The 14,338-nt window shown below is 41.2% G+C and overlaps 1 protein-coding gene across 1 annotated transcript in view; it reads left to right on the top strand.

Moving 5' to 3' along the window:
* The window catches only part of UXT (ubiquitously expressed prefoldin like chaperone), a 50,605-nt gene that overhangs the window by 25,428 nt on the left and 10,839 nt on the right, over positions 1-14,338 (top strand). The window contains exons 4-5 of the mRNA XM_053695946.1: positions 10,264-10,371; positions 13,931-13,994. Of these exons, the coding sequence (XP_053551921.1) occupies positions 10,264-10,371; positions 13,931-13,994 (172 nt within the window). The remainder of the gene's footprint in view (positions 1-10,263; positions 10,372-13,930; positions 13,995-14,338) is intronic.

Genomic DNA, 14,338 nt, shown 5'->3' with positions numbered 1-14,338 from the left:
TAGTACAGCCGTATATGTAATCTCTGTTTACCAGTAGGCAGTAGTACAGCCGTATATGTTATCTCTGTCCACCAGTAGGCTGTAGTACAGCCGTATATGTTATCTCTGTCCACCAGTAGGCTGTAGTACAGCCGTATATGTTATCTCTGTCCACCAGTAGGCTGTAGTACAGCCGTATATGTTATCTCTGTCCACCAGTAGGCTGTAGTATAGCCATATATGTTATCTCTGTCTACCAGTAGGCAGTAGTACAGCCGTATATGTTGACTTTGACAACTAGTGGGAATTAGTACAACCATATACAGTATGTTAGCTCTGTCCACCAGCAGCATTAGTACTTCTGCATATGTTCATTTTGACCACTAGGGGGCAATAGTACAACCATATATGTTCGCTCTGTTCGACAGTAGAAAGGTGTACAGCTGTATGTGTTGACTTTGGCCACTAGTGGGCAGAAGTACAGCCATATATGTTATCTCTGTCTGCCAATATGCAGTAGTGCAGCTGTATATGTTGACTCTGGCCACCAGTAGGGGATAATACAGCTGTATTTGTTGTTTGTATCCCTCTGTAAGTTGCAACATTACTGTAGGTTAGGGCTAATACTTTAAATTGTATTCTGGCTCCCCATACACTCCAGAATACAATTTAAAGTATTAGCCCTAACCTACAAAGCACTCAACAGTCTAACTCCCAACTATATTTCCTCTCTCATCGTGAAATACTCCCCATCCCGTCCTCTTCGATCAACCTCTGACCTACGTCTCTACACTCCTGTTATCTCTACATCCCACTCCCGCCTCCAAGACTTCGCACGTGCTGCTCCTGTCCTCTGGAACTCTCAACCCCGCTCCATCAGACTGTCTCCAACCTTGTATAGCTTCAGACGATCCTTGAAAACCCACCTATTCAGAGAGGCTTACCATCTCTCCTGCATCCGAACCAAGCTAATACATGTACAGGAACTGCCTGACTCACTGCTGCAAATACAACCAATGTAACAATCTACCCCAACCTTATGTCTCTGCACCCTAAACCTATAGACTGTGAGCTCTCCGGAGCAGGGGCCTCTTCCTCCTGTGCTAGATTTGTTTAGTCTTGATATGTTTTGTATTGTATCACAAATCTTTGTCGTTGTATACCCCTATCATTGTACCCAGCGCTACGGAATTTGGCGGCGCTATACAAAGAAATGATAATAATAATAATATGTGCATCAGAGAGCAACTTTATAGGTCTAGTTTCTGAGCACTAATACAGCTATGTGAGTTGTGCACGGAGAAGTATTTATTACAACGTCAGTCTTTTTGGTAGCTTTTTCTTAGCATGATAAATTACTGGTCTTTCACATCCATGCTAGAGTTCCCTTTAATCCCTTAATGACCGATGATGGAATTATTCTGTCATAGAACCAATGAGCAAACTGAAGCTATGTCCATAAGGGGTTAAAATGCCATTGAGCAGTGTTTCCAAATATCTGATCCATGCATTCTCTGTAATTACACATCAGATAGAGCTTATAAATGGCTGAACAGTTTGTTCCAAGTTTCCCGTGTCCTAAAGAAGCTGTTTTAGCATCTAATTTTGGCTGCCTTATTCCCTGTTGGTCACTCATGGTTTTTATTGGTTTATATTTTTTTTTTTTTTTTTTTTTTTTTTTTTTTTTTTTTTTTTTTGAGTATAATAGTTTATTTTTTTTTTTTTTTTTTTTTTTTTTTTAAATATTTTTTATTGAGGTAAAGAATATAACAGTACATAGTAATCATTTAGAAAAACCCTCAACCCGTGAGGATATATAATAAGGTATACAGTACTGTACATATAGCATACATCTCCACAAAACTATAAACATAAATAAAGTCTTGCACTTCTACATGTAGAGAAAACAAAAACTAAAAACTGAACCAAACACTAGTAAACAAGTGCTACCTATGTGGTTAATAAAAGTAAAAAGGACTAACCTCAGATTTTCAAATAAAAATATGGGGCCCTTTTGGAGCCCTTATGACTGTAATTGCCAAAAGTTATGAAAAGAATTCAAATCTATAGCCTATAGGGCCATAATTAAGCCCATACAAATATAAATCTCCTTAGACGAGTGAAATCATTAGAAAATATACAATAAGAAAGGGGATTAGCAAGACTATTATTATGTAATACTTGAATGAGGCTATTACTAGCCGCTACATTGTACCAGTCTTGTGTTATATAGAAGGGAAATTCAAGGGAATCTACGTTCCTTGGTTTACTAAGTAAACATATACTAAGGCGGGAGCCCTAGGGGGGGAATCAGAGCCAACCAGTTTATAATATATAGTTAGACAGTTGAGGCTATAGAGGTAGACCACATATACCTACACTCTGTAACATGGATAATAACTTGCCAAATATAAGCAGCCACGGGCTATCATTGTTGTTTTACCTAAATCTAAATTATCTATATGGACTGGCAATTTTCATGTCTGGGAAGAGAATATAATTTATTTAGTCTCAATTCTGCTAAACTGAAGACACCTTATATTATTAGATTAGAGTACACTAGGGGTGTTGCTAAGCACTTCAAATTAAAAAAAAGACAGCATATTGGAAAGCCATGAATTACATATTAAACTAAATAAGAAAACTATAACACTGAAACTTAAACTATCAGAACAGTAGCATTACTAGTGTAGGGGGTATTAATCATATGTATTTGCATCAAAATACATCTACAAAGTAGATCAGAAAGTGTATAGTACCCCTACTTTTAATAATTAAATAAAACCTGTTCCCTAAAAACATATACTGAATAACTGCAGAAATCGGTGATATATCCTAGCGAATTCTTAAGAAGGTCTTATGTTAATATTATCCAATTGGTATATAGAATGTTAGAGTATAGATGTTCTAAAGCTAATTTTGACTGTAATAAGCCCAAGGGCTAGAATATGCTGTCCCGGCCGCAGGCAGCACACCAGCCCACATGACAGGTAGTGATGTAACACAAATACAGTAATACCTATTACACTAAAATTAGAAGCCTGGCAATGCTTAAATAATTTCAATAACGTAATTATTGCTACGATATAGGCCTACAATAGATTCAGTGCTAACATAGTAGCTGATGATTACAAGTCCACAATGCTTATATTCAACAAGGGACTTTCCAGAAAACCTATGTTTCAGACATTAACATCTTATCAGACTGTCCTAGCAAATATATAAATTTAAATGTTCGAAAGTCTTATCAGTACTATATATACTATACCCTAAAAGGGGTAGGGCAGTAGTCTATTATATAAATATACCCAGTGCAGATGCTCATTCAACATGTGGGTTTAAAAGCATACAAAAGCAAAACTAAACTGCCTGGATCGTAATAAATAATCTTATTTAAGCCCAGTATACTTCAGAATAAGCCTTAGGTCAATCTTATAAACTAATGTTCTACAGAGCTACAGCATTAAATAACATTGGTCTGTAGTACCCAGAGGTATTTGTACTGAAATGTTAGACTATACTATAGCTAGATATGTAAGTCAGGGATCATATTAGACATATAGAAACAATAAACTCCCCAGTATTAGGCACATAGATATTAGCAAAATAAACATGACAGAACTATCCTAGCACTAAAAGGGGTACAGAAAAAAAAAGGATTTAGAGTCCAAATATATTATTACAGTCCCAGGACAGCATTTCCATGAATAGATAATAAAAACATTTATAGCAACTGATCTTTGTCCATCCAGTGGTAAAAAGTGAGATTTATAATAGGTGTCAAACTAAATGATTAATCAACCTCTATTGAACTAGCTATGTTATGCATCAAAATCCAAAAGAACAGTCACACTAACTCACATACATGGGTTCAGAGGGCTGGAGGGAATATCGTTCTTACCAGTATCTTAGACACGGCTGGGAAATCTTATGTGTCTATACTGCCATCTAGTGGGCCAGGGAAGATATGAGCAGCAGAGGGGAAAAAAGGAAACCGATCACATTTAAATGAACACGGGCTCTATTAACTCAGAATGTTACCTATTCCCCCAATAAAGTAGCTACCTGAACATCAGAATATTGAAACCTACCCAGAGAACAGTCCAGAAATATACATTACAATCTAGAAAACAAAGTGTATGTAAACATTGTGAAAAAACTCTGCGTTAAACATCTAACATCATGAATCTGCCTATACCATATAACCCACATCTGCCATTCGATTTGTAGAAACAAAAAAACAAACAAAAAAAAAAAAAAACACAGACTTAGAATATATTTGATCAATTCCTTGCTGGGGAAGATCAGTTCCATCATAAGTTCAACCAACTCCTTGCCTGGGGCTGCTCAGTCCGGTAAGCAATAAAAGAGAAAGGCAATAAAATATATAAGATAAATGACCTGACTAATATTTCAAACATGGGAGAATGATCTAGGAGCAGCTCCCAGTAAAGGGGACTCCCCTCCACATATCAGAACCTTTATCCGACACCAGCCCTGTTATGCTGGGGTAAAGTCTCAGCCACATCTCCGCCACCAAAATAAACAGTCCAGGTAACGTTCTCAGGGCCTTGACACTTGTAGAAAGAAACCTTCAGAACGATCATGTTAGTATCCAGGCCTCCACCACTGAGCACTTTGCAGATGTTCACTGCTGATACCATCTCAGTGTCTCCCATCCTCTCAGTAGTGATTAGTACAGATAGCCAGCTAGCACCAGGATCCTCATCTTTGTCAAATGAAAGTGAGACCGCACTGTCTCCCCGCAACTCTCGCTCTACTCCCATCACCTGTCTCACTGCAGATACACTATCCACCGATGGTGAAACAAACGGTTGTGGTTTTTGCTGGCTCTGTGCCACATATCCTCCGGTACTATGAGCGGGATCCCTCTCCAGTTTCACCTGTTGCTCAGCGCCGAGGTGCTGAGGGTAGGAATAGTTGGTAATAATCTGTAGAAGCTCTCTCCTCAGCTCCCCAAACACAGCATGCACGGTATTACAAAGATCTTCCATGGCTCAAGGTCTATTTCGGGATAGTGCTAGTAAACAATGTACAAAGGAGTCAGAATAGACTGGGCTATAGTGTGCCACGAGGGCAGTAGAAAGAACAAACAGGCAAGATGGCCGCTACCCCAGAGCTTCTATAACGATCAGTCCATTAACCAAGTATGCAGCTCTGTTGTCTCCGTAGCTCGCAGCATAAGTAACACCAGTAGTCAGGGCAGTCTCACCAGAGGTTGAACTCACTTTTAACGTATTATTCGTTCAGCTGGATGGCCATTGTAAGCATAAAAGGATAAAAGTTATATGGAGCTCTACTCATGTGCGTCCATTCTGTTGCCGAGCTAGCTCCGCCCCCCATTGGTTTATATTTTTAGCAGGTTTCTGGGTTTTAATTTGTATTTTGGAATTTATTTTTACCGTCAGTAAAGTGAAGGAAATCAAAACTCATAAAAACATCAATTATTAGTAACCAAAAAGTACTGAATACCTGTTTGTACATCAGAAGATAGCATTTATGCGCAAATAGTCTCAGGCTTCTAGGAGTTAAAGGGACAGTGTACACCAATTTTCATATAACTGCATGTAATAGACATTGCTATAAAGAAGAATATGCACAGATACTGATCTAAATATCCAGTATAAAACCTTTAAAAACTTATTAGAAGCTCCCAGTTTAGAACTTTTGATGCGGTTAGGCTGGGACACCCATTGAAAGGGGCTGAGAAAGCAGGAAGAGCAGACACTCCGCCCTCCTTTCTTCCCTGCATATGAAAAGACCCATTAGACCAACAGGAGCAGCAGGAAGCTGAAGACATCAGTATACTGCTAACACTTTGGGGATTGGTTAAGAGTCTGAAAATCAGCACAATGTTATTAAAAAATAAGCAAAACTATACATTGTTACAAAAACACTCCCAAATGGGCTGTATAAATGGATCATCTACAAAACATATATGCAAAGAAAAATGTAGTGTACAATTTCCCTTTAAAGGAAACTAATCAGTTAGAGCATTTTTCTTTTTGCGCTGTTACTGTCACTATGTGTAGATAGAATATACAAACCACTTTCCAATTTACTTCTGTTATCAAATTTGCTTCATTCTCATACTAACCTTTGTTGAAGGAGCAGCAATGCACTACTGGGAGCTAGCTGAACACATTGTGTGAGCCAATGACAAGAGGCACATATCAGCAACCAGCAGTTAGCTCCCTGTAGTGCATTGCTGCTCCTGAGCCTACCTAGGTATGGTTTTCAAGAAAAGGATATCAAGAGAACAAAGTAAATTGGATAATAGAAGTAAATTGGAAAGTTGTTTAAAATGGTATGTTCTATCTAAATCATGAATGTTTTATTTTGACTTTACTGTCCTTTTAAAGTGAAAGTGTACTCAGTCAATCAGCAAAGAGTTAATTGTATTCAACGCAGCTGCAGGAAATCCAATATAAATGGTCTGGATTCTCCCTCCCACTCCCCACTTGTAGGTTTTTGCAGATGCCTTGTCTTGTTTACGTAGTTTTTCTTTAGCTAGTAATGCAGCATTATGTCTGTGTAGGTGGAGGTTTCAACAAGCAAGTGCATCTACTTTAAATGACAAAATAAATATATAGAATATATTTGGCACACTCTGGCAGTTAAAATAGATCATTGTGAACACATTAAAAGGAAAAAAATCTTAATACACCGTCCCTTTAAATACTAGCTAAAGTAAGCTCCAAACAGAAAAGCACCACTCAATTGCTGAAGATGGCCAGATCAGTGGATATTCACATATGCTGCTCGTGATTGGCTCAGAGGACCTTGTCCGAAGCTCAGGATCGCCAAAGATAAAATTCTTTTTATTCAAGATGTGAATCATTTTTACAATGAACAGACGTGATATAAATAAGTCCCACGCACCTGTATTCAAATCCTGCTCAGAGAGCGTATACTGCGCCAGGGATGTCATTGTTACCGCAGATACATACACGCCACAGCTGGCTCGCTGACCAGTGCAGTGGATTTTAATGAGAGTGCACCTGGTGTATGTATATATGCTTTGTGCACAGTAAAATGTGTCTCAGTAATGAACTTTACACTTGTACTGGAAAAATACTTCCTTCCAGAATGTAAACTCATTAATCTGCACCCCTCTCTCTGCCCCATATCTTTCTATATTTCCCATCTCCCTGTTTTTCTCCCCTCTGTCTCACTTCTCTCTCTTTCCCCTCTCCCCTATCTCATTTTACTCCCTCTCTGACCTCTCTCTTTCCCCTCCCCTCTCTCTTTCCCCTCCCCTCTGTGCCTCACTTCTCTCCCCTCTGTGCCTCACTTCTCTCCCCTCTGTGCCTCACTTCTCTCCCCTCTGTGCCTCACTTCTCTCCCCTCTGTGCCTCACTTATCTCCCCTCTGTGCCTCACTTATCTCCCTTCTGTGTCTCACTTCTCTCCCCTCTGTGTCTCACTTCTCTCCCCTCTGTGCCTCACTTCTCTCCCTTCTGTGCCTCACTTCTCTCCCCTCTGTGCCTCACTTCTCTCCCCTCTGTGCCTCACTTCTCTCCCCTCTGTGCCTCACTTATCTCCCCTCTGTGCCTCACTTCTCTCCCCTCTGTGCCTCACTTCTCTCCCCTCTGTGCCTCACTTCTCTCCCCTCTGTGCCTCACTTATCTCCCCTCTGTGCCTCACTTATCTCCCCTCTGTGCCTCACTTATCTCCCCTCTGTGCCTCACTTATCTCCCCTCTGTGTCTCACTTCTCTCCCCTCTGTGCCTCACTTCTCTCCCCTCTGTGCCTCACTGATCTCCCCTCTGTGCCTCACTTCTCTCCCCTCTGTGCCTCACCTCTCTCCCCTCTGTGCCTCACCTCTCTCCCCTCTGTGCCTTACCTCTCTCCCCTCTGTGCCTCACTTATCTCCCCTCTGTGCCTCACTTATCTCCCCTCTGTGCCTCACTTATCTCCCCTCTGTGCCTCACTTATCTCCCCTCTGTGCCTCACTTATCTCCCCTCTGTGCCTCACTTATCTCCCCTCTGTGCCTCACTTATCTCCCCTCTGTGTCTCACTTCTGTCCCCTCTGTGTCTCACTTCTGTCCCCTCTGTGTCTCACTTCTCTCCCCTCTGTGCCTCACTTATCTCCCCTCTGTGCCTCCCCTCTGTGTCTCATTTCTCTCCCCTCTGTGTCTCACTTATCTCCCCTTTGTGCCTCACTTCTCTCCCCTCTGTGCCTCACTTCTCTCCCCTCTGTGCCTCACTTCTCTCCCCTCTGTGCCTCACTTCTCTCCCTTCTGTGCCTCACTTCTCTCCCTTCTGTGCCTCACTTCTCTCCCTTGTGTGCTTCACTTATCTCCCCTCTGTGCCTCACTTATCTCCCCTCTGTGCCTCACTTATCTCCCCTCTGTGCCTCACTTATCTCCCCTCTGTGCCTCACTTCTGTCCCCTCTGTGTCTCACTTCTGTCCCCTCTGTGTCTCACTTCTGTCCCCTCTGTGTCTCACTTCTGTCCCCTCTGTGTCTCACTTCTCTCCCCTCTGTGCCTCACTTCTCTCCCCTCTGTGCCTCACTTATCTCCCCTCTGTGCCTCACTTCTCTCCCCTCTGTGCCTCACTTATCTCCCCTCTGTGTCTCATTTCTCTCCCCTCTGTGTCTCACTTATCTCCCCTCTGTGCCTCACTTCTCTCCCCTCTGTGCCTCACTTCTCTCCCCTCTGTGCCTCACTTCTCTCCCCTCTGTGCCTCACTTCTCTCCCCTCTGTGCCTCACTTCTCTCCCCTCTGTGCCTCACTTCTCTCCCCTCTGTGCCTCACTTCTCTCCCCTCTGTGCCTCACTTATCTCCCCTCTGTGCCTCACTTATCTCCCCTCTGTGTCTCACTTATCTCCCCTCTGTGCCTCACTTCTCTCCCCTCTGTGCCTCACTTCTCTCCCTTCTGTGCCTCACTTCTCTCCCTTGTGTGCTTCACTTATCTCCCCTCTGTGCCTCACTTCTCTCCCCTCTGTGCCTCACTTCTCTCCCCTCTGTGCCTCACTTCTCTCCCCTCTGTGCCTCACTTCTCTCCCCTCTGTGCCTCACCTCTCTTCCCTCTGTGCCTCACCTCTCTCCCCTCTGTGCCTCACCTCTCTCCCCTCTGTGCCTCACCTCTCTCCCCTCTGTGCCTCACCTCTCTCCCCTCTGTGCCTCACTTCTCTCCCCTCTGTGCCTCACTTCTCTCCCCTCTGTGCCTCACTTATCTCCCCTCTGTGCCTCACTTCTCTCCCCTCTGTGCCTCACTTCTCTCCCCTCTGTGCCTCACTTCTCTCCCCTCTGATCTCACCTCTGTGCCTCACTTCTCTCCCCTCTTTGCCTCACTTATCTCTCTCTCTTTGCCATCTCGACTGTCTCGGTACTTTCACTCCCCCCACTGCTCTTTTTCTCTCCTTCTTTCTTCCTCTGTCTCATCTGTTCACCCTATTGCACTTTTTCTGTCCTCTCTTTGCCTTAAAGGAACAGTTAACACCTTGAAAGTTTTATAATAAATTATACATAATTATATGTAATGAAATAACTTTGCAATATACTTTCATTATTTTTTTTAATGCAATTTAGGTCTGAAAATTGAGGATTTTCTAATTCTCCGAACTTAAAGGGATATGAAACACAAAAAAAATATTTTGTGATTTACAGAGCTCACCATTTAAAAAAAAAAAAAATGTTTCCAATTTACTTCTATGATCAAATTTGCTTTGTTCCCATGATATTCTGTGTTGAAGAGATACCTAGGTAGGCATCTGAAGCTCTACATAGCAGGAAAGAATGCTGCCATATAGTGCTCTTGCAAATGGATAATATTTTTGAAAATCTGCTGCCATATAGTGCTCCAGAAATGGGCCGGTTCCTAATCTTACGTCCCTGCTTTTCAACAACAGATACCAAGAGAACAAAGAAAAATTTATAATTGAGAGTAAATTAGAAAGTTGTTTACAATCACATGCTCTATCTGAATTGTGAAAGAAAAGTTTTGGGTTTCATGTTCCTTTAAAATGCACCCTAGTGACATATCAGGGCTAACCATGCTACATATTGGTCCCTTATTGGCTTTATCAGATAACAACTGGCAAACAATTAATTTTATAATGACTGTGGCTAGTCTTGTTGCCTGTGGGCAAAAACCCGATAGGCTCCTTACAAATAAGGCAAATGGTGGCTATTGAAGAACTATGGCAGTAAAAAGTTGATGTTAATTTGTTTTAAAAATGTTAAGACTTGGCCGATATGTTACTCTATATCAATATATCTATATTGTCCCTTTGATTTTTTTTTTTCATTTCTCTAGTCCTGATTCCTCGAAGATTTTTCTTGCGTTGGGGTTTGGATTTTATGCAGAACTAACCTTGGAAGAAGCTCTAAAGTTCATTGAAAAGAAAAGCAAAATACTGACCGAGTAAGAAAAAGATTCCAGCCCTGATTAACAACCTCCCTCCCTGTCTGGCTTTCTCGCCTGCTTCTCGCTCTTCTTTTCTGTCCCTTTCAGCCAAATAAACCGAAAATCTAGTGTACTTTTGTTATATATAATTACCTAGCCTTGCAATATCCTACGCAGAGATTGCTTAGCACACTATACAAACTGCTTTGTATCTCACATCTGCTTGGACGCGGCTCTTTCTTTGCAAATTCTGTTTTGTACGTGGATCTTTATTAATGCGGTACATAAATACAGACGTATACAATGGTCATATTAAACACAAACACAGAGTTTTAAATGTTCCATTATATCCCCAAGTCAAGTGTTTCTTTCTAGTATTCACAATTAGCAGCGTGTTATTGCTCATTGTTACAGAACGGGTATAGGGTTTAGTTTTTACTGCAATAGCAACCTGCTGACGTCTCTAGTAACTGAGTGTAATGCTAGGTCTGCACTGCCAGCTATACCCCAAAGCTAAAGTCTGTATCCTGTTTTTTTGTCTTATACCAGCTATAGAAAGACTCTTGTAATAATTCCATCTCTGTTAAAAATGTATTTATACTATTCTTCCCATGGGACACAACTAATGTAGCTTCTGCTGCAGTGCCTGACTGTATACTGTATAATGTACCCCCCTGACTGTACACTGCACACTGTATAATGTACCCCCCTGACTGTACACTGTATAATGTACCCCCCTGACTGTATACTGTATAATGTACCCCCCTGACTGTATACTGTATAATATACCCCCCTGACTGTATACTGTATAATGTACCCCCCTGACTGTACACTGTATAATGTATAATGTACCCCCCTAACTGTATACTGTACCCCCCTGACTGTACACTGTATAATGTACCCCCCTGACTGTACACTGTATAATGTACCCCCCTGACTGTACACTGTATAATGTACCCTCCTGATTGTACAGGGAGTGCAGAATTATTAGGCAAATGAGTATTTTGACCACATCATCCTCTTTATGCATGTTGTCTTACTCCAAGCTGTATAGGCTCGAAAGCCTACTACCAATTAAGCATATTAGGTGATGTGCATCTCTGTAATGAGAAGGGGTGTGGTCTAATGACATCAACACCCTATATCAGGTGTGCATAATTATTAGGCAACTTCCTTTCCTTTGGAAAAATGGGTCAAAAGAAGGACTTGACAGGCTCAGAAAAGTCAAAAATAGTGAGATATCTTGCAGAGGGATGCAGCACTCTTAAAATTGCAAAGCTTCTGAAGCGTGATCATCGAACAATCAAGCGTTTCATTCAAAATAGTCAACAGGGTCACAAGAATCGTGTGGAAAAACCAAGGCGCAAAATAACTGCCAATGAACTGAGAAAAGTCAAGCGTGCAGCTGACAAGATGCCACTTGCCACCAGTTTGGCCATATTTCAGAGCTGCAACATCACTGGAGTGCCCAAAAGCACAAGGTGTGCAATACTCAGAGACATGGCCAAGGTAAGAAAGGCTGAAAGACGACCACCACTGAACAAGACACACAAGCTGAAACGTCAAGACTGGGCCAAGAAATATCTCAAGACTGATTTTTCTAAGGTTTTATGGACTGATGAAATGAGAGTGAGTCTTGATGGGCCAGATGGATGGGCCCGTGGCTGGATTGGTAAAGGGCAGAGAGCTCCAGTCCGACTCAGACGCCAGCAAGGTGGAGGTGGAGTACTGGTTTGTGCTGGTATCATCAAAGATGAGCTTGTGGGGCCTTTTCGGGTTGAGGATGGAGTCAAGCTCAACTCCCAGTCCTACTGCCAGTTTCTGGAAGACACCTTCTTCAAGCAGTGGTACAGGAAGAAGTCTGCATCCTTCAAGAAAAACATGATTTTCATGCAGGACAATGCTCCATCACACGCGTCCAAGTACTCCACAGCGTGGCTGGCAAGAAAGGGTATAAAAGAAGAAAATCTAATGACATGGCCTCCTTGTTCACCTAATCTGAACCCCATTGAGAACCTGTGGTCCATCATCAAATGTGAGATTTACAAGGAGGGAAAACAGTACACCTCTCTGAACAGTGTCTGGGAGGCTGTGGTTGCTGCTGCACACAATGTTGATGGTGAACAGATCAAAACACTGACAGAATCCATGGATGGCAGGCTTTTGAGTGTCCTTGCAAAGAAAGGTGGCTATATTGGTCACTGATTTGTTTTTGTTTTGTTTTTGAATGTCAGAAATGTATATTTGTGAATGTTGAGATGTTATATTGGTTTCACTGGTAAAAATAAATAATTGAAATGGGTATATATTTGTTTTTTGTTAAGTTGCCTAATAATTATGCACAGTAATAGTCACCTGCACACACAGATATCCCCCTAAAATAGCTATAACTAAAAACAAACTAAAAACTACTTCCAAAACTATTCAGCTTTGATATTAATGAGTTTTTTGGGTTCATTGAGAACATGGTTGTTGTTCAATAATAAAATTAATCCTCAAAAATACAACTTGCCTAATAATTCTGCACTCCCTGTATAATGTACCCCCTGACTGTATACTGTATAATGTACCCCCTGACTGTATACTGTATAATGTACCCCCCTGACTGTACACTGTATAATGTACCCTCCTGACTGTATACTGTATAATGTACTCCCTGACTGTATACTGTATAATGTACCCCCTGACTGTACACTGTATAATGTACCCTCCTGACTGTACACTGTATAATGTACCCTCCTGACTGTACACTGTATAATTACCCTCCTGACTGTATACTGTATAATGTACCCCCCCTGACTGTACACTGTATAATGTACCCTCCTGACTGTATACTGTATAATGTACCCTCCTGACTGTATACTGTATAATGTACCCTCCTGACTGTATACTGTATAATGTACTCCCTGACTGTATACTGTATAATGTACCCCCCTGACTGTACACTGTATAATGTACCCCCTGACTGTATACTGTATAATGTACCCCCCTGACTGTATACTGTATAATGTACCCTCCTGACTGTGCACTGTATAATGTACCCTCCTGACTGTATACTGTATAATGTACCTCCTGACTGTATACTGTATAATGTACCCCCCTGACTGTACACTGTATAATGTACCCTCCTGACTGTATACTGTATAATGTACCCCCTGACTGTATACTGTATAATTACCCTCCTGACTGTATACTGTATAATGTACCCTCCTGACTGTATACTGTATAATGTACCCCCTGACTCTATACTGTATAATGTACCCCCTTACTGTATACTGTATAATTACCCTCCTGACTGTATACTGTATAATGTACCCTCCTGACTGTATACTGTATAATGTACCCTCCTGACTGTATACTGTATATTGTACGGCCTGACTGTATAATGTGCCTCTGCCTGACTGTACTCTGTATAATGTGCCCCCTGCCTGACTGTACTCTGTATAATGTGCCCCCTGCCTGACTGTACTCTGTATAATGTGCCTTTGTCTGATTGTACCCTCTCAATCTTTTTCTGACTATATATCCTGTATAACATTCATGTATTCCTTTTTTTTTTTTTTTTTTTTTAAATAAGAATAAGCGACAATTTATCGAGAGATGCGGCTAATATTAAAGCTCACATCAGAGTGGTCCTAGAGGTGAGTTTTGGGCAGCGGAATAAGAGGGTATGGGAGGGGTGGGGTCAGAGGAGCAGAAAATATTAAATAGAATTATAAATATTTTATTATAATATATATATATATATATATATATATATAACTATATACACTTTTTAAAAAATAATTATGTAGTTTTGCAACATTCTTAAAATTCTGAAATTTACCATCACTTTAAGGTTAAATGGATATGAAACCTACATTTTTCTCTCACGATTCAGAGCACAATTAAACAGCTTTCCCATTTACTTCTAGTATATCATTCATTTTTGTTCTTTTGGTATACGCAGTTGCTGAGCCTACCTAAGGCCTAGATTTGGAGTTCG

This window comes from Bombina bombina, chromosome 12 (assembly GCF_027579735.1).
Source record: "Bombina bombina isolate aBomBom1 chromosome 12, aBomBom1.pri, whole genome shotgun sequence".
Taxonomy (NCBI): domain Eukaryota; kingdom Metazoa; phylum Chordata; class Amphibia; order Anura; family Bombinatoridae; genus Bombina; species Bombina bombina.
Note: the sequence above shows the minus strand (reverse complement) of the source record. Positions and strands in the feature narration are given on the sequence as shown.